We start from the raw sequence: 25,768 nt of genomic DNA on the forward strand, positions 1-25,768 counted from the left end.
TATTAGTCACAATTTTAGGAAAATTAATAAAAAATAATAATGAGAATAATAATAATTAAAAATTTACAATTGACTTGACCTTTACATTAATTACAATATTAATTTGTATTTAATAATTTTTAATATTTATAACTAATTGCAAAACTTTTCAATTTCTCATATATTAAAATTTAAATTAATTTTATTTTAATCATTAATCACAAATTGATGAGTTTTTTTAATATAAATATAAATTAAATTAATTACTATTTTTTATATATAAAAAGTGTATTCAGTATTAAAGTTAGAATACCAAAAAAATTATTAAATTTAAGTATATCTAATATACTTAAATTCAAACTTATCTAATATACTTAATTTAAATATATACATATATATCAAGTGAGAGCAATCTTTATTATGAGAGATTAGAGCATCAAATCGTGACCATTAAATCTAACATGAATTGTCAAGATTAAAACATCAAGTCACATGACTTAATATATGTGTGTATATTTATTTATTTATTTTTTATAAGTGAAATTCATGTTTTTTATGGGAAGGTGTAATTCACTTGAGTTTTTCATCATAACAACAAGATTAGTTATTTATCGTCATTATTATTATTATTTTATATATTAATTATAGATTTCTCGTATCATTGCCGCAATCAGCACAAAAAAACAATATTGACTCTAAGTTGAAGTTGAGGGTGGAATAGAATTGACACTTGACAGTGGTCCAAATTTAAAAGCCAACCAGAAGTACATTTTCTGTTATGGTACAAAATTTTCTGTAATAAACATTAGATTAATAATCTTTTCTATTGCTTCAGTTGACGATACATTACAATAAAAAGGCAAAATAGTCGTGCCCATCAGAAGTATGGAAACAGCTTCCTATCTATGCTATCCTGCAGCAAGTTACATTGCTCCAATAGCTTGCTTAATTTCTCAGCTTCTTTGCTTGGTTTCCTATTCATTAATGCTCCATTGTTGGCATTGTTTAAACCATATGTGCTAGTAGTTTTCATACTTAGCGATTCTTGATGTTGAAGATTTATTTCAGCATCCATGGTGTTACTACTCTCATCATTTGAATCCCTCTGCGGAAGATGTTGATGTTCTTCATGCCTTGGCTGGTCATTAACAGGAAGAGGAGAGTTGCAGCTAACACTGATTATTTCATCTAAAGATGTGTTCGGATGATAAGATGAAGATAAACATGCTTCAAAGCCCACATTTGGCAGAGTATCATGATGATGACATTCTGAGATGTAAGCCATGGAGTTTTCCCTGCTAGATAAACTCATTAATCGCCAGTTGAAAAGGCGGCGAAAAATCATACCCCAGTGTGGAACTATACAATAGCCTGAGCCACACAGCTCAAGTCTAGCACAGGTTTGCGTCAAAACATGTGCCTCGTTCGTTGCCAATGAAAGTCCCATCATATTACTGGTTTGAGTCATGTACTGGATCAGGTAATTCTCAAGCTGTATCCTCTGGTTCTCAATTTCATGTCCAGCTTTAGAACCTCCGGCCAACCAGGATAAATCATCAGCAAAAGCAGGGAGCTTGCAGTTTTGCAAAGCACAAGTAATTGGTTCAGTTTTCGCATTTGAGCTCCATCCTAAAGTTGGCAAGTGATTTTTTACTACTCTATCTTCATCACAAGACTCGTGTAGCAAACCGATTTCTGAACACGGCCAACCAGCAGGATTTGAATTGGCGGCAGCAGCGATTTCCTGCACTGAGCAGTCTAAGGCTACATTGAACAATGAGATACAGTCATTAGGGCACAACTTGGAGTTATTAGAGATGTCATGTTCCCCTGAGAAGGAATTGATATGTCTATGAACAAGTTGTAGTGTATTCACGCTGTGAAGGTTAGGTTGCAAGGGTGATTCACTTGCCAGCCAGTGCAGCCCCTCTCTTAGTCGTGTATCACTGAAAAACCCGCCCAAGTGTTCCATCTGCTGGTTTTCCCTGAGAAAAACAATCCTAAAGCTACTAACCCGAAATCTATCGATGTCTTGAAGGCCAAGCTCGTTAATTATACCAGAAGAGAACCCTTCATCGTGTGAACTGCACAGAACTAGTAGAGGCAAGCAAGCCCCAGAGGGAATTGACATGAGAAGATTATGGAGATGAACTCTCTGAAGTTTCCACGAGATGCTCTCAGACACAAGAAACAAAACTGCACTAGCCCCTGATACTGCCTCATCTAGACTACCGAATGCTGTATCCCTAACTACAGAGAAGCAGCAGGTAGGATCAATGTCAGATTGACTATAAATCCATTTCCTCCATATTACCAAGCCAGGAGATGAAATAACCACATCATCATCATCACAAGAAGGCATGAGCTTTGAGGTTAACCACGAGCCTGCTGCTCCCATTTCCATTCCACTTTCCATCTGAGAGCCTAGAATAATCTTCCAGCACAAGCATTTAGCATCTGGATTTCTTCTGCTTAGTGAACCAGCAACCATATCAGAAACATCAAGTCTTGACTGTGATTTTTCTTGTTTTTCATATCTCTCCCTCATCGCTATATCAATGTCAAACTTGTCAAAGTTACCAGGTTGCTGCATCAGAAAAGGGAACCACCACATCAAATAAATCAAGTGAACGTTAGTCAAAAACTTTCGGGTACTGCAAATGAACATCAGTAAATGATAATGTTCATGCACTCTGTTTCTCCATTCAATTATGGAAATAGGTATTACTAATTCAGTAGCAATTTTCAGGATTAATCAGAATTTGGAAGTGGTCAGCAGAGCAGGAAGTCATTAGCAAATGTCTTAAAAATTAAAATGATAAATCAACAAAGCGATTCATTATTTTTATTCAGTCATGTTAATTTTTAAAGGAAGCTCCATCAGAAGCAACAATCCTTGGAAGAGCAATTTACTAAAAAATTCACACAACCTTATCAAACTTACTTCTCTATAATGCCTAATTGGAGGGCCCAATGGTAATGAGTCCAATGCAGCATTTGATGCTAATTGCCTCTCTTCCCGTAACATCCTTAATTTTGATGCTCGTCTCCTCCATAACCTGACAGAGCAGACAAGGCAGAATAATGTTGATTATTAATAGAGTGAATTAAAATCAGCAACATATAAGAATATATGCGAGAAGTTCATTTGCTTTATCTAAAACTGCGGGATGGAACAAGGAATGACCTTAAAAGCAACTTCAGCCTGGCCTCAGCAATTTCTTCATCGTGATCACTATCTCTAACTTCAGGAATTTCATCTTCATGTTCTTGGTGGATAAACGTAGACTCATCCATGGGTACGCTCTGTGCAGGAGGTGGCACAAAAAAACTATTAGCTATTGGAATTTCTGGTGTAGTTCTTTTTGGTATAATCTCCAATGGCTTTGCATCCACATCACAGTGCAATTTTCTCCTTGGAGAGCCTCCCACAACCAAATCAGAATTGGTACTCTTCAAACCGTCGATTCTAGTATGTTGTGGTTCAGGTATAATATTAGGAAAGGGGAAGCTTAAAGGTGATGAAGGGGTACTAGGCATATTGTGTTTTCCACTGTCCACAACACCATATATTTCCTTAAATGCCTTTCCTGGTTTAATATACTTTGGGGAGAAAATGGGTTCAGAGACTTGAATTTCCTCATCAGGCTTCTGCACAGAACTAGCATTTTCAGCAGCAGAAATTTTTTGTGGCTCATGCTTGTATGTGTCCTCCATCTGAATCTCTTTCATAGTCTCAACAGGTAGTGATTTGGCTTGAATTGATCGTGAAACATCCTCAACTATCCTTCCAGACCTTTTCTTGTGCACAAGTTTGGAACACTTGGTGGGATAGTCAGTATCAACGTTGAGAAATGGGCCTTCCTTCACCATGTATGGTTCTTCAAACACTTTTATCGAGAACCCATGATACTCTAGGAGGCCTTCTATGCCCTCATCCTAATTATAAAGACAAAGGTCAACGTAAGTGGAAGTTGGAAAATCCTGCTACAGAAACCCCCTACCCCCCCCCCAAAAAAAACACGCACACACACAGATATAAGCGTGTGCATGGTGCTGACGCAAAAGGAAAAAAGAGATAGCACTCATCTACATGTATCCAAGAAATATACCTCCATAGCAAGCCAGTTAGAAACATGAGCAACAGGAAGACCTTGATTCTGTAGACCAGAATGCAGAGAAGCAAGCGCCTGGGTGCGCAACTGGTAAAGGTGGCACAAGACAAAGGTTAGTCACATAATTACCGGCCTTTAACTGAAGAGAACTCCACAAATTTGTTTCCACTGATGTTTGGAAGATTCAACATCAAATGGAATTAGTTTTACCCAGATGTCCATGTAAAAATTATGCACCTTGAGACAGATATTTTATGCAAAACTGAGCAAGAAAATAGTCATACATCATGTAAATTGATTGCAAACTGCATATCTATCATTCATTTTAGAGAAGAAACTATAGCAGTTTCTCTCCGACCAACTAAAGCAATTTCCTACATGGCCTGCAAAGATTGAGTAAATGCACAGCCAGTCCATACATGGCAGCCCTAAGCTGTATCATAGTGACTTTGCTGAGCGCAAAATAAAAGAAAGGAATATTCAATACCTTTGCAAAGTGAGCATGCATCAGACAAGCTTGAAGATAAGTTGCTTTTCTTGCAAGTCGAAAGAAGGCAATAAAATTACCTGTTCTGCAAGCTCTGGAAAAGCAAACAACGAGGAATGAGCAGACTCCAAACATCATAACAGAAAGTAACAACTTCTATGGGAATTACAACCTTGCTACATTACGGGCAAATAGGACTTCTGGTGTCTGCCTTATCTCTGGAGTCATCTTAGCAAGATCAAGGGAAAGCTCTGCAGGTTCAACCTAGCATAAGTTGCTTATTTCCTTAGATTTTGTATAGAAAATGAAACTTAAGATCAAAGCACTAGAAAGGACACTTACTTTATAACCAGGGTGCTTATCCAATTTAAGAAGAGCATAATAACCTCGAAACTCTTTTTCTGTGGGAATATTCACTCCTTTCTTTCTGTGATCATCATATATCTGGAACAATTCAACTGAAGTTTTGTTCATCTGTTCAATATTGAGGTGAGCATCAAAGCCCTCGGAGAATCCCTCTCCTTTAGTGTATTCACATAATTCATGCATTGCAATGATGTGCAGTTTAATCTGAAACCATGGAATTCAACAGCTTCATTAGTCTTCATAATAATGCTTTGTAACAAACTAATGTTTCCTACTGTTATAAAGCAAACTGAACTTTCAATACACTATTCTGCCTGCCAATAAATAAATATGAAACAGATTAACACCAAATATATATGGTATTGACTGTCTGAATCCATATAGCTTTTAGTTTTAGCAAACTATGAACAAAATCATGATATCATCGCTTAAGAAAGAGCAATAGTCTTGTTTTTATATGTATTATTACAAGAAAGGATTGAATGCTTATTTTGGCACATGATATAGATGATACTATATAAGGATTAGCCAAACAAACTGGAAAGTCAAGGTATCTAACAATAGCTCCATGTTGCATTGACTAGAAATATGGCTAAATAAGTCCTTTTATAGGATAGAGCAATCTTCACACCTAAACTAGTTTTTTGGGTAAAGTTAGGCTTAAGCCGAATTCTAATAGAGGCAGCAATGTCCCAGTTCACCAGACCAGGCAAGATCAAAAAAAAAAGGAAAAATTCAGAAAGCTAAAAGCAACAGATGCCTTAGTTCAAACTCATATTGCTTAAAATTTCATAGCACACGACGTATGAGTTACATATTCCCATATTTAGGTTTTTAATGGGAGTTGAATATTTCCATTTGTAAACAGAAACTGCGGGCCCAATGAACTTTGAACCCAAGTTCTTTGCACAGTCATACAGAAGCCCAAGTACAAAAATATTTAAGGCCTCGGTTAGCAAAACAAATCAAGAGAAATTCAGACAGCATAACTCAGATCAACAATAGATGGTTTACCATCACTCCAACCCAAGCAAGGTCCTTGAGTGATAGGTTCATGCTACTAAAATTTAGGGGAAAAAAAGTATGAGTTACATATTTCCATATTTTTGGTCTGTAACAGGCGTTACATATTTCTATTGGTAAGCAGTTACCATATGCCCAATGGACTTTGAACCCAAGTTCTTTAATCTGTGCACTCATTTGTACTGATGCCCAAGTTCAAAAACATGTCAGGGCCTTGGTTGGCACAACAAATCAAGAGGAATTCAAACAGTATAACTTAGACCAACAAGAGATAGTTGACCATTACCCTAAGGCCTAAACCAAGCCCGGTTCCTGAGTGATGAGTCCATAATGTTAGAATTTAATAGCCCAGAAAATACATTTACATATTTCCATATTTTAGGTTTGTAATGGGTGTTACATATTTCTATTGGTAAGCAGTAACTGTGTGCCCAATGGACTTTGAACCCTAGCTCTTAGTATTTACTATATAAGCTTAAAAGGGATGACTAGATCCAAATGTTAACTGACATGTATGCAAACAGACATTAATGATATGGCTACAAGGAATCACCATCTGTTCCAGCATAGTAATAGCCCCTTGATTGAAAATGTGTTGCATTCTTAGGTCCATCCGAATTGCTCTCATCCTGTCCCACAAGAAGTTGTATACACGAAGAAAACTCTCATCATAAGGCTGATCTAGCAAAGTGAGCAGATAATCCATTGTCTTCTGCAGGATGGGCATAGGCCGGATCAAGTTGGCTTCCCTCTCTGCTGTCCTAGTATACTGTCATAAATGATTATTCATGTTATTAATAATTAAAAACTAATGTTGTTTTGTAGGAAAAACAAAGTATTCCTGTATTTGTAACATGATACTCACCTTCTTAACTGCAAGGAGTCTGCTGGTTATATTTCTATCTCCATCCAAGCGTTCATATTGGTCAAGATCCCCTTTCCTTTCACGCTCTCCCCTCTCTGACTCTGAAACACAAATTGAATAGAAAAAAAAATTGAATTATTGAAAACGCATGATTATACACCCATAAAGTAAAACTATCAGCAGAGAAATACTAGACATTGGCATAATGAAAATTCAAGATAGCCAGAATTTTTTTCAGAATGAATTGGCATGCTTATAAGCTCTTGGATGGATGTGTGGACCGTGGACCCAAACACTTTAACCCATCCACCAACCACATATCTAGGCTAAAATTTTCAGCCTTTACTCTTAAAAGAAACTTCAAGATGAACACTGGATTAAGGACTTCTATCAAACTAGACTTTCCCATAACAAAAACAAATAAGGAATTCCAAAAGCATCTTGAAAAAATTCATTGCAGATTTTAAATAATATATCAGACGGACATATAACAATCTCACAGGCTTACTCTTAGATTTAAACTCTGAGAATCATACCAGGACACATATCTGGACATAAGCCAATAATAACATTGGACGTTTCCAAGCCTTCAATATCAGAAGCAGCATTGCTATTGGTGAAGTTGCCAGCTGAATCCATTATTTGCCCCCCCACATATTTCTGCTTCAGCACAGGTGGTTCATGTCCATTTGCAGAAGCCGTCTGATTTGAAACATCAACATTATTTTCTTCATATTTGCTTAAATCCACCTTGAAGCGAGCTAAACGCTTTGCCTTAGCTAACATTTCGCTGAAAACATAATAAGAATTAATATCCTTTAAAAACATTAAATTTAAGATAAAATACACTGTTAGGAACCAAATGATAAAACTCAGAGAAATAAGAACAGCAAGGAATTAAGAGGGAAGAACTTGTATTAATTAGTAATATGGAATGAAGAATTACAGAGGAGAGGAATGGGGATTCCTCTTCACTGACAAGAGCTAGGCTCCTACAGAGTTGCAGCACAATGCAATCTGCTCTCTAACAAAATGATCCTAACAGAATACCCTCCCTCTCTCTCCTCACACTCCTTTTGATTACATGAATGATACTCTCTTTCCCCCACGTCACCCCTTGGCTAACTAACTATGAGTCATGCCACCCTTGACTCTTCTAGAATAGACTTTCCAAGCCTTGGGCCCTACTGGCCCATCAGCAATCATGGGCGCATTGCCAGATTGTTGGAGACCCTGGACTCCATCAATGCCCCCTCCATGAACACTTGCCTTGTCCTCAAGGCAAAAAGAAGGAAACTGGCTTTGCATCATCTCAGCATCCTCCCAGGTAGCCTCCTCAGGTTGTTGTCCCTTCCACTGAATGAGAAGTTGCTTGGTGGATTGCCCTTGAAATTGAACTGACCTGGTTGCCAGAACTGCCAAGGGTTCAATAAGGGAACCACTTTCCCCTTCAAGATCAGGGAGTTCTTCTCCTTCCTGGTAATTGCCTACAGCCTTCTTCAAAAGTGACACATGGAACACGGGATGCACCTTTGACCCTGGAGGTAATTTGAGTTGGTAAGCCACTGCCCCTACTCTAGCTACCACTGGATAAGGACCATAGTACCTAGCTGCAAGCTTAGCATGAATTCTCGTAACGACGGATTTCTGGCGGTGGGCCCTTAACTTAGCAAAGACCCATTCTCCAATGCTAAAGCTTTTGTCACATCTTTTTCTGTCAGCAAACTGTTTCATCCTATCCTGAGCTCTAGTTAGCTGCTGCCTTAGCTGTCTTAAAGCCTCATCTCGCTCTAACAGCTCTTTTTGGACCGCTTCCACCCTGGTGTCACCTTGTATCCAGCGTGTAATAGTAGGGGGAGACCTCCCATAAACCACCTCAAAAGGAGTCATACCCGTAGAAGCATGGAAGCAAGTATTATACCAATACTCTGCCCATGGAATCCAAGTGACCCAAGACTTGGGTTGATCAGCAATGAAACATCTCAAGTATGTTTCCAAACACCTGTTCACCACTTCAGATTGCCCATCAGACTCAGGATGGTAGGCTGTACTCATCTTCAATTTAGTCCCTTGAAGCTTAAACAATTCTTTCCAGAAATTGCTTACAAATATAGGATCTCTGTCACTCACAATGGAAGAGGGCACTCCATGTAACCTAACTATTTCCTTCCCAAATACCTCTGCTATGCTTCTAGCTGTATAAGGGTGCTTGAGAGGAATAAAATGAGCATACTTTGATAGCCTATCTACCACCACTAGAATTGCCTCATATCCTTTAGACTTAGGAAGGCCAGTGATGAAATCCATGGACAAATCTTCCCAAATTCGATCAGGAATGGGTAAGGGTTGAAGAAGACCACCCGGAGAGCTTGCAAGGTACTTTTGCCTCTGACACACATCACATTGCTTCACAAAATCCTGTACAGCAGCCTTCATACCTCTCCAATAGACATTAGCAGCCAATCTTCTATAAGTTCTATAGAATCCTGAATGTCCTCCTTGAGGTGTAGCATGAAATTCATTTAGCATAGTCTGAATCAAAGAAGAATGCCTTGGTAGAACCAACCTTCCTTCATACAACAAAATGCCATTGTCATAAGAATATCCCACAGAGCTTTCTTTCTTCTCTTGTACAGCCTTTATTATCAATTGCAACTCCTCATCCTGACTCACTTCCTCTTTCAAATCCTTCCCTGCCAACCAATCAACATGAGACCCCATCTGGTGCAATTCCATATTCTCATTCACCCTTGAAAGTGCATCAGCACCTTTGTTTAGTTTCCCTGGCTTGTAGCTAATTTCGAAGTCAAACCCAAGCAACTTGGCTGCCCAATTCTGTTGCTCCATGGTCACCACCTTCTGTTGAAGCAATTCCTTCAAACTTCTTTGGTCAGTGGTCACCTTAAAGTGCCTTCCCAGCAAATACGGTCTCCAGTGCTGAATTGCTAACCCCAAAGCCATCAACTCCTTCTCATATGCAGACTTAGCAAGATTTCTTACCCCTAAGGCCTTGCTGAAATAGGCAATGGGTCGTTTGTCTTGCAGCAAGATTGCTCCTACTCCTACCCCTGAAGCATCACACTCAATAGTGAATTCTTTGGAAAAATCTGGTAAGGCCAACACAGGTGAAGTAGTGAGTTTCTGTTTTAAAGTGTTAAAAGCCTCCTGAGCCTTGTTATTCCACTCAAACCCATTCTTCTTGGTCAATTCAGTCAAGGGTCTGGCTATTTTGCCATAATCCCTGATGAACTTCCTATAATATCCAGTGAGGCCCAATAATCCTCTCACCCCTTTGACATTTCTAGGTGTAGGCCAACTAGTGACACTGTCCACCTTGCTGGGATCAACTTCCACCCCTTTATCAGAAATTAAATGTCCCAGATACTCTACTCTCTCCTTGCCAAACAAACACTTTTTTTTATTAGCTACCAAGCCTTGCACTTGTAATATGTCTAAGACCTCTTGCAAATGCTCCAAGTGTGAAGACCAATCCTTGCTGTAAACCAATATGTCATCAAAAAACACCAACACTCTTTTTCTGAGAAGGTTTCTGAAAATCTCATTCATGAGGCTTTGAAAAGTGGATGGGGCATTCATGAGGCCAAATGGCATGACCAAATACTCGTAATGGCCCTCATGTGTCCTGAAGGCAGTCTTGTGAACATCTTCCTCTTTAACTCTTACTTGGTGGTAACCAGATTTAAGGTCTAGCTTGGAGAAATACTTAGCTCCATTAAGTTCATCCAGCAATTCCTCTATGATGGGGATTGGAAATTTGTCAGGTATGGTAGCTTTGTTCAATGCCCTGTAGTCCACACACATTCTCCAGCTTTGGTCCTTCTTCCTCACCAAGATCACAGGACTAGAGAAAGCACTAGTACTATGCCTTATAACTCCACCTTCTAACAACTCTTTAACTTGGCTCTCAATCTCATTTTTTTGGTGGTGAGGGTATCTATAGGGTCTTACATTCACAGGTCCTTCTCCCTCTTTGAGTGTGATAGTATGCTGCTTGTTTCTTTTTGGGGGTAATCCCTTGGGGTCTTGGAAGATCACTGAGTACTTGTCCAGAATTTCCTCCAACTCAGCCTGTTGGTCCCTTGTCACCCCACTATTAACTTGCTCCAGGTCAACTCTTTCTTTACCTAAGTACCCTGCGAATTCAGATCTACTCATCATAGTCTGAAGAGCCACTAGCAGACCATCTTGTTCGTCATGTCCCTGGAATGTGACCCACTTATGCCCTGACCAGAAACTCATTTTCTTTTTTTCCCAGTTGACTATCATGTCTCCCAAGGTCCTGAGCCACTCAATGCCCAACATCATGTCCACATTTCCCAGCTCAAAGAGTTGTGCATCAACACATAAGGGGTGATCCCCAACGACCAACATCAAGCCCTGGCACTTCCCTTGAGTCCTTGCTCGAGACCCATCACCCAAGGTGATCCTCAAAGAAGGTGTGTCCAGGATTTCCTTCCCCAACTTGTGAACCAGTGAAGTGCTAATGAAATTGTGTGTTGCTCCACTGTCTATCAATATCACAATTGGGATTCCTTGGATGAATCCCAATAGTTTGATAGTTTGAGGTTTGTCCCTTGCCATTTGCCCCAACTGAAACAAGCTCATGGATCCCAGCTCACCATCCGACACCTCTTCCTCTTCATTGACTTCGACTGCTAACAGGTTGCCTGCTCCTTCAGAATCTTCTTCATCCTCCATGATCAAAACCCGCAATTGCTTGTCAGGACACTGGTGCATAGGATGGAAAGCTCCCCCGCACTTGAAACACAGACCTTTCTGCCTTCGCTCCATGAGTTCATTGTAAGAGAGGTGGGTAAAGCCTCTATCCTTTGGATTTGGACGCTTTTTCTCTGGTTGGGCTGATTTGTCCCCTCGAGGCCCATTACCTCCGGAACGCGGGTTATTGTAGCCCGATCCATTATTGGCCTCCTTGTTTCCCTTGACAAATACCCAGTCGGAGCCCCGACTGGTTCCTGACCCATGGCCCCGATTGCCTCCAAAGGATGGGCGGGTCGGGCGCGCATGACCCGGTCCATTATCGTCCATCGTCTCCCTCTCTACAGCTCGCGCGATCTGTAAGATCTTCATCCGACTCAAATCCGCCATCGTCACCATGCTCCGGACTCGTCCCCGGATTTCCCCCTTCAATCCATGAAGGAAGTAGCCCAAGAACTACTTCTCAGGCAGGCGCGGAATCTGCGCTGTCAGGTACTCAAAGGCCGTGATGTATTCTTCCACGGTGCCCCGTTGTCGGAGCTCGGTGAGCTGCTCGTAGATGTCGCCGTCTCCCTGACCTCCGTAACGCTCCAGTAGCACGCATTTGAGGCGATCCCAAGTCAGATTCTCATCTTCGCTGAGAAGTGAATTGAAAAAATGAATAGTTGGACCTTCCATGCAGAGTTGAGCCAGGCTAGTTCTCACCTCCGATGGAGTGTCTTGGACCCTGAAGTAGACTTCAGCCCTCGAAATCCACCCCGCAGGATCATCGCCATCAAACATAGGAAGTTCCACCTTCTTTGCTGATTGTCGAAACTCAGAAAGCACGTCTCCGGTGAGTCGGATCATGCTTCCCTTTCCCGATCCTGATCTCAGATCCGTTTCCTTCTCAGGGGTTGCGTTGTCGCCAGAGGAATCTCCATCGAGCCTTGCCTTGCCCATGGATTTCTCCAGCATCGCGATGAGCGTCTCCTGGTTACGCTCCATCGACGTCAAAGACGACTTGACTCCAGAAAGCTCTGCTTCCAGCGTCGCGATTTTCGCCTCCATCTCTTTGTTCGCTCCTTTGTTCTGTTTCCTGGGTGGCATTCACTGGCTCTTCCTCGATTTGGAATCCGGTAGGTCGGACCAAATTGTTAGGAACCAAATGATAAAACTCAGAGAAATAAGAACAGCAAGGAATTAAGAGGGAAGAACTTGTATTAATTAGTAATATGGAATGAAGAATTACAGAGGAGAGGAATGGGGATTCCTCTTCACTGACAAGAGCTAGGCTCCTACAGAGTTGCAGCACAATGCAATCTGCTCTCTAACAAAATGATCCTAACAGAATACCCTCCCTCTCTCTCCTCACACTCCTTTTGATTACATGAATGATACTCTCTTTCCCCCACGTCACCCCTTGGCTAACTAACTATGAGTCATGCCACCCTTGACTCTTCTAGAATAGACTTTCCAAGCCTTGGGCCCTACTGGCCCATCAGCAATCATGGGCGCATTGCCAGATTGTTGGAGACCCTGGACTCCATCATACACACACAGTGAACAAAAATATTGGTGCCATTGTTCAAAATATCTTACCGTTCAGCGTTATCTTCCAGGGGAATAGGGATTCCTTCCAGTTTGTCGTTGGCAGAAAATGATGGAGGAGGTGACCTTGTCCTTTTAGGAGCAGTGGAGCTGATGGGCCTCCTTACAGAGGCCTCAGAAACACTGGATGGCAAAGATTTTTGGTGAGTTTGAGAATGAGGGCCTGTCCTTGGAACATTTGTGGTACTTCCCAATCTAGGAGGAGATATAGAAGGCCTGGAAGAAGAACCACAAAGTACAAATCAGGCTCAACAAATGCATATTCTGCTTCATTCTTTATAAATGAGATATCATTGCTGTAGTAGCCGCACTAACACCTGCAAGCTTAATTCATATTTTCGAAACACCAAATATTTATAGTTATGACGGATGCCTTCTACTCCTATGCTATTGTTGCAAACAAAAACCATCCTTTTTGTATGTGGAGAAAATGAATTGTAGATTTCCCTTATGGCAACTAAAAAGTAAAAGATAAAGTGATTAACTTTCTTTATTTACTTTGTAACTTAACCTCAATGTTCCTATATATAAACTATAGCCAGAGTTTCCTCTCACTCTCTCAATAATTGAGTTTGGATTGATGTAAAGTAATTCCATCATATGGATGATACACCCATATGTTGTGCGAAGTGATATTTAGAAGGGGAGGAGGATACACCCATAAAGCTGCAATTGGTTACATTATTTTGTTTTTGAATAATGGTGATTGGTGACTGTACCACTTTTCCTTTTCTTCACTTTTTATATTATGTTGTATGTGGATAACATTACAATTTAAAATTTGTAAGTTTTTTCTTCCATCCTTTCATCAATCCTATAAACAACTTCCAAACAATAGAATAACAGACAAATAATTATATTCCACAGCAACCAAAACATCTAAACATAACCATAGGAATCATTTGATACATGTGACTTCTTGATGAAGTATTTGAAACTAATAGCTTATTGATAATAGATAAGCATTACTTTCAAAGATGTGGGACACATTTGGTTGGCCTTCTGAAGAGCTTTTAAATCATAAAACCTCTACTCACTTTCCCATCTAGTACAAAACAATGTTTTTGAGAATATTTACTTTTGAAATGAAGACCTCTACAAACAGAAAGTAATTCAAAATGTAACCAAAACAATCATTATTAAAGCATGTTACAATTCTTTTTATTTTAAGGTAATGTTAAGATTCATATTTTTGGAGTTGGATGTCCATATTTAGTTAGTTGTTTTCTAGAAACTACAGGTAGGACGGACTTATTTAAGATTTGATTCAGCTAGGCAGAATGAAAATCAAGATACTGCTGCCATAACTCCATATAAACTAAGATAATCAAATTTTAACAGAAAATCTTCCCAAATTAACAACAAAATAAGAACTACTGTACAAGAATAGGTGAGAAAAAAATCCATGTCATTACCTTCTAAAGTCCTTATGAGCAGCATTAAAATTCTCCTGTATGCTGTTAGATGGTGTAGGAGGGGACCTAGTTCTCTTTGAGCCTTGACTGTCAAATACTTTGGTAAGACTAGGCAGAGGATTCTGAGAATTAATATTGGGAGAGACTGAGGACTGGAGTTGCTGGACCTTAGAGCTAGGGTGATTGATTGAAAGACTAGCCTGGCTATCCAATGTGTTGTGAGCTAAAGCGCGCCTGTATAATAAAAATAGTTTGATCTAAGGCAAAGATGATGTAAAATTTTCTTACTGCAAGGGATAAAAAAGCCTTGGCCCACTGGTATGGATTGGCTACATGGATCAATTGTCACCATGGGAATTTAGGAAATATAAAACAAATCAACGCAAACAAATCTAAGATGAAGGCAAACCATCCCAGTCACAATAACAACAACAACAACAAAATTGTATATGAACGTTATTTTATCTGACCTTAAGTCAACAATACCGCCTTTAGAATAATTTAATTTAACCTTCCTCCCCTAATGCTCTGCACATTCTAAACTTACAAAATGGCAACATTACAAACATAGTTTCCCCTGCTCCTACTTCTAAATTTTGTTAAGATAACTTCTAAAACATACCAAATCCTGAATTTCAAAATGAAATGAAATGAAAGGATTCTTTAATAAATGATGGGCTGTGACAAGCAAGCCAGAATCTAGAAGGAGCAAACATTTGCAAGGAATGCTTGGAAAATACAAAAGAGAAAATCCAAAAAGTCCAGCCCATTAACCACATATGCTAAAGAATCCAAATGTACAACTGACCAATGGGTTGAAGAATTGTTAAATCACAAAAAGAGTAACTAACAATCATACAGCAATGCTTTAACCCACTACTGGCATTGAAACTCGAAACCATGGAATGTCATGCAAAAGACATGCCCCTGAAGTATGAATAATTTTATAGAACAAAATGCAATATTACATACATTAACATACATTGAGATTCAATAACAACTTCAACTTTAACTTCCTAATTCATATATGCACATGGAGACACCCATAGAAATACAATGAAGAAGGGGAGGAGGGGAAGTGAGCGAGGAAGAGCATAATCTAAAACTTACTGCTGAACAGAAATTGAAGGACCTTGAAAATTCCGAAGAGGTTGATAATTTACAGGTGCCGGAGGTTGATAATTTACAGGGAACAAAGGAGGTGATTGTGATGTTTGAGGGAGTAAGTGACCATGGTCATCAATAAGCAAACCTGAGCGGCTACAGCAACCAGCAGCAATGCACAAAGTCAGATAGTGGCACAAAAAGATAAAGCCACTAGGCAAGACAACTCATGATAAATTTAAAAAACTTATAACTCAAAGAACGTAAGAGTAAAAACAAGCAAGTTCTTCCCCACTAGTTGGAGTTGACTGTATGAATAAGTCTAAACAACAATGCTCTGTCATAAATTAAGTTTACAGATAGATTATTTAGCTTGGCCCATTGTTTTCCTATGTCTTTCTCTACCTCGAACTTACGGACTCTTCTCCATCTGGTCAACCGCCCTTGCCCCTTACAGCATGTGCTTCTATAGGTCTTTTCCATACAGGTCTAAACAATCTAAGACGCAACGCTATCATCTTTTCTGTAATCAGAGTTACCCCAACTTTCTCCCTAATGTCTGTTTTTCTAATCTTATCATATTTTTTGTAGCCACTCATCCATCTTAACATCACAATGAATGTCAATAATAAATTGGCTTTCCTTGGCCAGAACATAAAAAGAGCTATTATCCCAATATATATATGAACAAATATATAGAAAATAGGCATAATTTTTTAAAGGAGCAAAAACAGAAAAACTAGAACATGGAAACAGGACTTCACACTTTTCTTTGAAGTCATAGACATAGGATGATGCCCCACAGTCACTAGTAACACATAGAATCCAAATTTACATCTAAAATACATATGGTTTTCCCAACATAAGGAAACACCAAAAAGGGTCTAGACAATCTATTCCATTTGCCAATTTCTGTTATCCATCTTGATATAATAAACTGAAATCCATAAGGAATTTTACACAGGAAAATGTTCCTTGATAAAGCTCAAAACAACTAGTCAACTAATAATAATTATTTAAAGGCCAACCCACGCAGCAGAAGTTTAGTCAATATGGCTGATTGACATATTTTTGCTTTATATATATACACACACACATGATATTCCAATCTAAACAAGCAAATGTCGATGCAAGCGCTTTGATATATTATAAGTTTAAAGAAATAAGCAAGTATATATGGTGATGTTAACTTACTTATTTCTTTGGACAGTTTGACTTGAGTTCCTCAAATCATCAACATCCGCATATGATATAGGAGGATTTCTTAGGACAGTTTGACTTGAGTTCCTCAAACCAACAACATCCGCATATGATATAGGAGGGTTTCTTACGTGAGTTTGACTTGAGTTCCTCAAATCATCAACATCCGCATATGATATAGGAGGGTTTCTTACGTGAGTTTGACTTGAGTTCCTCAAATCATCAACATCCGCATATGATATAGGAGGATTTCTTGGGACAGTTTGACTTGAGTTCCTCATATCATCAACATCCGCATATGATATAGGAGGATTTCTTACGAAAGTTTGACTCGAGTTCCTCAAACCAACAACATCCGCATACGATATAGGAGGAGACCTTGTTCTCTCTGGGTTTGGAAACCTGGAGACTCTGGCTGTAACACCAGACATGGAATCACGTGAAGCAATAAATGTGGTGACTGAAGAGGGCCTTTCAGGAGCATGGGTATCCAAATCATTATAGAGCAGTTTCTGCCTATCACCCCAAGCAGAAGGCTCAGTGGACCTGAAAGAAAACATGAACTATCAATAATGTATAACGCAATGAAAATCATTACTCATTTTCTCCCTATTTTCGAGCAATATCAGTGCAATACTACTAAAGTTCTTATCTTTCCATGCTTATTCAAGCTACCCACCTCAACAATCTCACTGATTTATCATTCTGGGGCAATTTACTTTCACTACCACACAGCATCATTGGTGAACAAATTACAAAAGTCATTACTATCAGTTCACAAAGCACTATACTATCACCGATGACTCCATTTTCATCAATTTCAGTTCATAAGATGTGATCCAAGATACCTAAATCATGCAATTTGGGGTGTATAGTGTGATAAAGGGGAAGTGTTGAATGCTTATTGACAAATAGCAAGTGGTTTTTTCGTGCGTGAAGTGAAATTGAAATTGAAATTGAAATTGAAATTGAAATTGAAATTTGAAGGAAGATTGAGATACCTGGAAGGGAGAGAAGGAGGAGGAGGAGGATGAGGGCGAGAGAAAGGGTCGTTTGCGCCGAAAGAGGGTTGGGATTTGGGAGGTGCGGAGGGTCCAGAACCCTTCCCAAATCCCGCATACGAAGACATTCTTCTTCTTCTTCGTCGGAATTCGAAAACCACTCTGCCTCCCTCGCTTGTTCAGCAGCCAAGTATGCCGTCGAATTACTCGCCGGCCACCACTTCATCCCTTTTCTATTTAAATTCTTTTTTTGAATTAGATTCTATTTGATTAAAAAATTATATAAATTAGATTTTACAGTCAGAAAGTGATGCTGGACTATTCTTCTCCCATTGTAATTTACTTTTTAAGTTAAATAAACTGAATAAATATATTACATAGTAAAATGTACATAATAATTTTGTAAATATATTGGAAGAAAAAATGATTTTGATGGGGAAATCTATTTTTAAATACACACTAAAAAACTTGAATTTCTAGTAAAAAAATGTAATCAATTATAATATGTTCATGAAACATGGTTAGAACTCGAACTCGTCGGTCCAATTGGAACTCAGAGTTAGGTATATAATTGGTTCGATTCAATAATCAAATCATTTTTTAATTAGTGAAAATGAGCAAATTGAGATATCAATAGATGTCCTATCGCATTCACATTGGAATAGTGGCAAGAGTAATATGATTAACATTTCCAGATTTTTCCGCTTCTTGTTCCACAAATAATGTCAACTAGGTCAAACTTAATAAGTCGTGCAAGTGAGTAGGCATCAAGCAAGGCTACTGACTTTAACTTTGTCAAGTTTGCACACTTGAAGTGACTCATTCACCTATCGACACTCTAATGCCTCATTATGACGCCCAAGTAGATAACGTCACTCACCTGCCTCTGACCGACGTGTGTATATTTGTTTCAATAGAAAGATGTAAGAGTGCATTCATTCAATCCTATTCTTTGGTTTTATCGGCTTTCATTCTTCATAATTCGTGCAGATGTACATTTGGGATGTTCACAGCACGAAAAACAAACACATTGAGATAACCTTCGATCAAAATCCAATGACTTCATGTTGGTTAGTGCAACTAATAGCGTTTGATGCGCTATTGGCATCCAATTGGTCATCAACATCAAGGGAGGTACCTGTTCTTATGTCTTTTTGTTGGCTTAAAAACACCTAATCTTCCTTAGCCATTGAAACTATTTTCACATCACCTTCCACCATGTAAAAAATAACCTATTGAGGTAAATTGTTCAATGGCGATACATAAGCTACATATAGGGGACATCATTCGACACTATCAGGTGTGGAGATGTTTACCACCAAAAAGTGAAAACTAAAAGTAAAAATACAAAATTAATCGTCACAAAATTTAGTGTCACCTAAGTGTCTGCAGTGTGTGGAGTCCATAAATTCCTTTCAAAATTATTTTTCAATTGAAGCGTTATTTAGATAATCATTTATTTTTCAAGTTTAATTAGCGTGAAATAGTTTTACATTGACACTTAAATCATATTATGCTACCTAAGACCACATTTTAGAAGCATTCACACTAATTTTATTTTAAATAAAATAAAATATTCTGATATACAAAATTAGCCCTTTTTAATGTTATTTAGGGGAAAAAAACTGCAAAATTATCATGAAATGATTACCCGCAGTGACAGAAGGCATAAGAAAGCAACTCCATATGCATGCCACGCGTCTCCACTCCAGAAATCTTAGCTCACTGTCTTTGACCCAATTTTCCGTCCAAGTTCATTTTCTCAGAAAATCTTCCATCTCAATCTGTTTTCACATCCAGGTTCTGTCTCAATCCATCGAGCACTATATATACAACAAAGGCCAGGGCATTCTCCATCATACGCACTCTGCTAGTGACTGTTGTGTTGTGCGGCGAAATCAACCAAAGACAATGGCATCATCAACGCCTGTTCACAAATCAGAGGAGGAATGGAAGGCCATTCTCTCCCCTGAGCAGTTTCGGATCCTTCGCGAGAAAGGGACCGAGTGAGTAGTAATTTCCCAATCTCTTTTCTCTTTTGTTGTTCTTCTCTGTGTTTTTTGGATTGGATTGCATGAAATTGGATTGTAACTTGTTTTGTTACAATGAAAACTTGTGCAGATTGAAGGGTACCGGAGAATATAACAAATTCTATGAAGAAGGAATTTACAATTGCGCTGGATGTGGAACTCCTCTTTACAAGTCTTCTACCAAATTTGATTCTGGTTGTGGTTGGCCTGCTTATTATGAGGGTTTGCCTGGAGCTATCAATCGCTCTGTAAGTGTTTTTTTTCTCGGACTTATTGGATACACGGTGAAAAATCACATTCACATAAACATCCTCACTTAGCTTTTGGCTTTTGAGGCTGTTTGTCGTGTGTTTTTCATTGTGTATCCAAACATGATTCTTGAACATTGAATTTTCCTGTAACATTTTTGTCTGGAACTTGCAATTGAAATGTGATTATGCGTGGAACTTGTTATTGATTTGCAGCCGGATCCGGATGGTAGGAGGACTGAGATAACCTGTGCAGCTTGTGGAGGGCACTTGGGGCATGTTTTCAAAGGGGAGGGATTCAAGACTCCTACTGATGAACGTCATTGTGTCAATAGTGTTTCTGTCAAGTTTATTCCTGGAAATGCTTCTGCATGAGCCATGAATGTCAAACCGTAGTTTATAGGAGGATTGAAATCTTGTGTTGTTTAGACTTATCTGGTGTACTGTGGTGATTCTAAAGACTATTTTGATAATAAGCTTGAATGACTTACCATCGATGGTACTTGAATTGAAATAATAAAATCATTTTGGCAGGATGGATAAACTTATATCTAATTACATTGTGTCCTCTGGTTTGAAATTTGCACGATTTTGGTACTAGTTTTTTTAAACAAAGATTGCGTTTAAGTAAACCGTTTGATTAAGAACTTGTTTGTTTGTGTGCTAATTGGATAGTATGAAAACAGAAAAATTGCACATTTTAAAACACTTTTTGTTCACAAGTTATTTTTCGTTTTCATACTGACGCATCCAAACACGTCATAAGTTCTCTCAAACACTAGCATTTATTGATTGCAAAACCCCAACCCATGTCTCTATGAGATTTGTGATAACCCATTTCCACAACAGCGCAGCCACCTCCTTTTTCCGCCCCTTTTTTGCTTCGCCGGAAGAAGCTAAACACAACAACACTTGAGTTGGACCAACATCAAGCCATCTTGGTGCAGGCCCCATCTCGACCTTCGTTCCGCCATGTGATCCTATCGAAATATATGTGCAAACTCGGATGTCACCCTCTTCAACAAGGTCTCCACCGCCAATGTCATCACCCCTCAACCACCCATCCAAGCCCTTGTTATGAAACAGTCGGTGAATCCTTTATCCGGGCCTGGGACTGGCTACGTAAGCATAGGAAGACTTGTTGTATGTTTATACAAACGTGATTTGGATGTAACTGGTTTTGACAAAATTAATTATAATAAAATTGAGTTTGGGCTGAAAAATGAGGTAATTCATATATGAAGATGTTTATACAAAAGTGTTAGATCCATATTGAAAATATCGACAAGTTTTACGTTGGTTGGTGAGATCTAATACAACCATCATCCTTTGTTCGGGCTTGGGACCGGCTACGTAAGCATAGGAAGAGTTGTTGTATGTTTATACAAACGTGATTTTTACAGGAAAAAATGATAAAAGTGTCTTGTAAAAAAGCTAAAATCATGTTAACTCAAAAGATTGATAATTTTGCTTTATCAGCCCAAAGTACTTCTAAGAATTCAACTCAAACATAAAAAATCATGTTAGACAAGATTGGAAGTGCTTACGTACTGGACCATGGCTACTGAGAACTCTAAACGCAAAAGACAAATTTTGATGACTCAGGCGCATCTACAAATTAAACCAAGCCCCCTCAGCAGCTCTATAATAAGGCCATTATATCAAGCCTCGTAAGAACTTTTACAGCTAAAATCACCCTTTTGTTAGCACGTAAAAGACTAATTTCACTTGCACCATTGCTCTTCACAAGCTATGATGATCATTAGAAGTCATGGTGCCAAATTGTCTAGCGCTTGACCAGTTATTATTCATGCAACACACCATCATCAAACAGCAAAAAATGTGTAATTCAAATCATTTTAACAAGCAAAAGCAAGTCCAACAAGGTGGAACTGATGCTTATACTTTCAAGCACTGTTTACCTATAGATCACTGAACAAAAGTTCCATTTTCCCAAGTCCAATGTAAATAACATTCAATTGAATTATGCTCCAGAAATGTTCATTCTGGTGTGTGGGTTGAAGTGTCTGTACTCTGTAGTCTGTACATACATCAGTGTAATACCATGAACTGAACAACAACATTAACAAGGAAGCACAGTACATGACTTCATAGTCAACACAAAATCCCATCCCTGCAAATTCTTACTTGCCTGAGTTGTGTATCTCTTGCTTCTTTCTCTTTTCAATGCATTCCCTCAGAGCTTGTACTTCTGCCAAAAGTTCCAACAATAGTTAATCTCAACACAAGCATGGAATTGTAAACTTTCTACAGAAAACAATTTAAACTTCAACAAATAAAATTCACCAAATGAATCAATACACAGTTATCAAGATTCCAATTGAACAAACAAACAGAGTTTTCTCATAAATTCAACAAAAAATTCAGGAACAGAGAAGTGCGAATGAAACATTGTCTAACCTTGCTGGCATTCTTTCCAATTCCTGTTAGATCGAACAACGCAATCCTGAGAATCAAGGGGAAGAGTGGAATCGATGAGTTCGATGATGATTATGAAAATTGAGGGGTTTAGGGTTTAAGGGAGGGAAAGTAACGAAGGCAATGAGGTTCACCTGCATCAATAGATAGAGAGAAGAACACTCGTCGAGCTGTTTAACGTTCTCGTCATCCTCGTCGGCGTCGCTCTGGTGAAGGGGTTGCGGCGGCGGAATCAACGGTTTCGCTCCGCTCTGGTTCACCGGCGTTTTGTCCATTTTGACTCCGCAAAAATGCTCCAGACTCTTGACCAAATTTTATTTCGGCTTGCAAAATTTCTTGCTTTTGGTTAGAAGAGCCAAAAGCAAAAGCACTTTTATTAATTTCTTGCATAAAGGCCCCGTTTGGATAAACAACTTAATTAAGCGTTTATGGTCATAAGCTATTTTTAAAAATTTATTGAAATAAATTAAAAATAAGCTGTGTATAAGCATAAGCTGTTTCAGGATAGCTTATGAAAATAAGCTGAAAATAGCTTATGGCAGACCATAAGCTGTTTGCATAAGCTCTCTCAAACACTGGCATAAGAGCTTATGCTGTCAGATAAGCTCAAATAAGCTCTTCCAAACTGGGCCAAAATTAATATTCAGTACATGTTATCTTTTAAAAAAATTATAATATATTTCTTATGTGTTATGATTAATTATTAGAAAATCATTTTTAACTTGTCAATTATGTTTTTCTTAGTCCATCTCAAAGCTTTTGTGTCAATAGACTCGTGTTGTTACTGTAAGACAAGTCGCTAAATTGATATTTACAAATTAATTGTATCAGAGCTGACATCTTCCAGTATGGTGTGGTTAAGGGACACACCAAGTGAAAACAGGTGGACATGTGACGCTCGGGGCTAATGAGGGCGGAGAGTGACTGTCAGTGCAATGAAAAGGCACAGACAATGAGCGATTCCTTGCAAAGCTTCTAGACGAAGGAACACATGATAGAACCGATCCAGCACAAAAACGATAGGTATTCTGTGACTGCATAGGTATGAGACTATACATTTGAGGAGGATTTGGAAGATTGGATTTGTACTACTCATAACAACAAGATGTATCTTCTTTTCGGGATACCAACTCATAAAAATTCAAAGGTTAAGTATGACTTGGAGAAATATTGGGATGAGTGACCTCCTATAAAGTTTTCTCATGAAGCACGGAAATGAGGACAAAGGATGATGGAGAAACTCGTATTGTTACCATAAGATCAATCGTCAGATCAAAGATGTTACAAATAGCAAGCTCGATAGCCCAATGTAAAGTCGTGCCCTTTGCCAAAACCACACTCGAAGATCCAAGCATACCATCCTTCGTACCCGCCCACTCATCTCATCCTTAGGACCGGAAAGAGACAATGAAATCTGAAGAATGAGAGATGCTTCATAAGTTAAAAAGACACTGCTCACCACATGACGACCCCAACACCCATAGGTATGATCGATCAAATGGGAGACCGATTGATGGATTGCTCTTGGAATTGGCGGCCAAAGAACGTACGGTCTAAAACCTCTAACCAATGGGATCCACAAATCATTTCAAATGTGAATATTGATCCTCGTACTAACCCTCCAAATGCAACTATGCTCGGGCGAGAGCCCTTTTAGCATATAAAAGAGACGCGCGCTTGTAATAGCAAGCTTTACAAACTTTGGACAACAAAGAGTATTCCACTTTTAAAAGTTTACATTACAAATCAAAACCCTTCATTCATTACAAATCTATTGAGTAAGAGCTATCTCTAGTCAAAGCTTAAATAATTAAATATTAGTCAAACTTTAAACCCAACTAGGACTCTGAAATTTGACTAGTCAAACCTCAGATTCATTTTCAAGTATCTTTCCTAAAATACGTGTGTCATATAACAGATTAGGATCTCTAGAAAAATCATTTTTTCATGTTAAAATTTTGATGTACATATATATATTTTCGTACATATTTAATGAATCATAACTTGTAGGGTTATGAGTGCAGTTTGGCATTAGCGACAACTCAAACGTGTTTTCACGTATCTAGCACTAATGAAAAATTATAATTTATCACGTTTTTTTAACATAAATTGGAGAAGTAGGACCTTAACATATTAATTCTAACGTGAGCAAATGGTACCTTGCAAATGTTATGTAAAAGAAAGTTAAAGTGAAGGTGACAAAATACGAAGGAACATTGTGTTTGTTGTAGTTTTCAGACACTTTCTTTAACATGACAATGATTTATGAAAGTAGTTGTTATTTAATTTTGTTATCATTTCTCATTTGGAGAACTTTATTTAATTTATCGATCTATTATTCTTACTCATAAACCTACAATATTAATTACTTTTATTATGTCTTTTTTACAAGGATTTTTTATGTAACTATATATATATATATATATATATATATATATGATTTTATGTATTTTTAATTCATGAATGACTCTTTTAATAAAATTCTCCTTTTGATTACATATTAACGAGACAAAGTTGTGTTTGTGGGATAGTTCAACTTTTTTTTAGTCAAAAGATAGTGCTTAAGAAACAATTAAAAAAATCCATTCTATTTGGGCTTGAAGTGGTAGAGCTTATTTTAAAATGAGCAAGCATAACAATGTACAACTGCTTAAAAACCCTAATGTCATGGTGAAAGGTTGAGTATTAGAGAGTGAGTTTGAAAGGGTTTTTTCTCCAACTATGGTTTAGAAAGATTTGTCTTTAGTCTTTTGGACTATGGTCTTACTTGGGAGAGCTTTGTTCCCAAGTTATATCCCATTCTATATATTACTATCTTCTACTTTCAAAAAAAAAAAGATTGGAGAAAGAAACAATGAAGAACAAACTCCTTATTTTGAGTCTGCATGTGCTGCACAACTGGTGATACCATGCGATCTCCTCCTTGTGTTGTGCGGCTGTGGTCCTATATGTAGGAGGAGAATTAATTTTGTTATATATTAAGGGTACGAAACCCTAATTCAATGATGAGATTTACCAATTTAAGCCAAATAGAAAAGACTTTAATTTTTAATGTTTTTAAGCAAAACCATTTAACCCAAAAAGTATGTTAACCCTCACGAAGTCTAACTCATTAAATACATAGTCATATGAGAATTTTTCTTAAAAAATCACCATTGAATTAAAAAAA

General features: G+C 38.2%; 3 protein-coding genes across 4 annotated transcripts; 1 reads left to right on the forward strand and 2 right to left on the reverse strand.

Moving 5' to 3' along the window:
- Positions 1-679: 679 nt before the first annotated feature.
- LOC130724166 (SAC3 family protein B) lies at positions 680-18,117 on the reverse strand. 2 transcript variants are annotated; one of them, XM_057575341.1, is made up of 15 exons: positions 17,883-18,117; positions 16,876-17,427; positions 15,688-15,837; positions 14,578-14,811; positions 13,154-13,378; positions 7,372-7,625; positions 6,836-6,936; positions 6,524-6,739; positions 4,924-5,151; positions 4,754-4,845; positions 4,582-4,675; positions 4,092-4,181; positions 3,167-3,918; positions 2,924-3,038; positions 680-2,566 (listed from the first exon to the last, which is right to left on the reverse strand). In XM_057575341.1, the coding sequence occupies exons 1-15, from the start codon at positions 18,008-18,010 to the stop codon at positions 857-859; spliced, it is 4,941 nt and encodes a 1,646-aa protein (XP_057431324.1). In that variant the 5' UTR covers positions 18,011-18,117; the 3' UTR covers positions 680-856. The 2 variants fall into 2 exon arrangements, with proteins under 2 accessions (XP_057431324.1, XP_057431325.1); XM_057575342.1 differs by lacking the exon at positions 14,578-14,811.
- Positions 18,118-19,586: 1,469 nt separating this feature from the next.
- On the forward strand, positions 19,587-20,715 carry LOC130724167 (peptide methionine sulfoxide reductase B5-like). The gene is made up of 3 exons (XM_057575343.1): positions 19,587-19,888; positions 20,004-20,160; positions 20,377-20,715. Exons 1-3 carry the CDS (start codon positions 19,794-19,796, stop codon positions 20,533-20,535), a joined length of 411 nt encoding a protein of 136 aa, XP_057431326.1. The 5' UTR covers positions 19,587-19,793; the 3' UTR covers positions 20,536-20,715.
- Positions 20,716-22,001: 1,286 nt separating this feature from the next.
- LOC130724168 (uncharacterized) lies at positions 22,002-22,930 on the reverse strand. The gene is made up of 3 exons (XM_057575344.1): positions 22,734-22,930; positions 22,582-22,627; positions 22,002-22,372 (listed from the first exon to the last, which is right to left on the reverse strand). The coding sequence occupies exons 1-3, from the start codon at positions 22,872-22,874 to the stop codon at positions 22,305-22,307; spliced, it is 255 nt and encodes an 84-aa protein (XP_057431327.1). The 5' UTR covers positions 22,875-22,930; the 3' UTR covers positions 22,002-22,304.
- Positions 22,931-25,768: the final 2,838 nt, after the last annotated feature.

This window comes from Lotus japonicus, chromosome 6 (assembly GCF_012489685.1).
Source record: "Lotus japonicus ecotype B-129 chromosome 6, LjGifu_v1.2".
In the NCBI taxonomy this organism is placed as follows: domain Eukaryota; kingdom Viridiplantae; phylum Streptophyta; class Magnoliopsida; order Fabales; family Fabaceae; genus Lotus; species Lotus japonicus.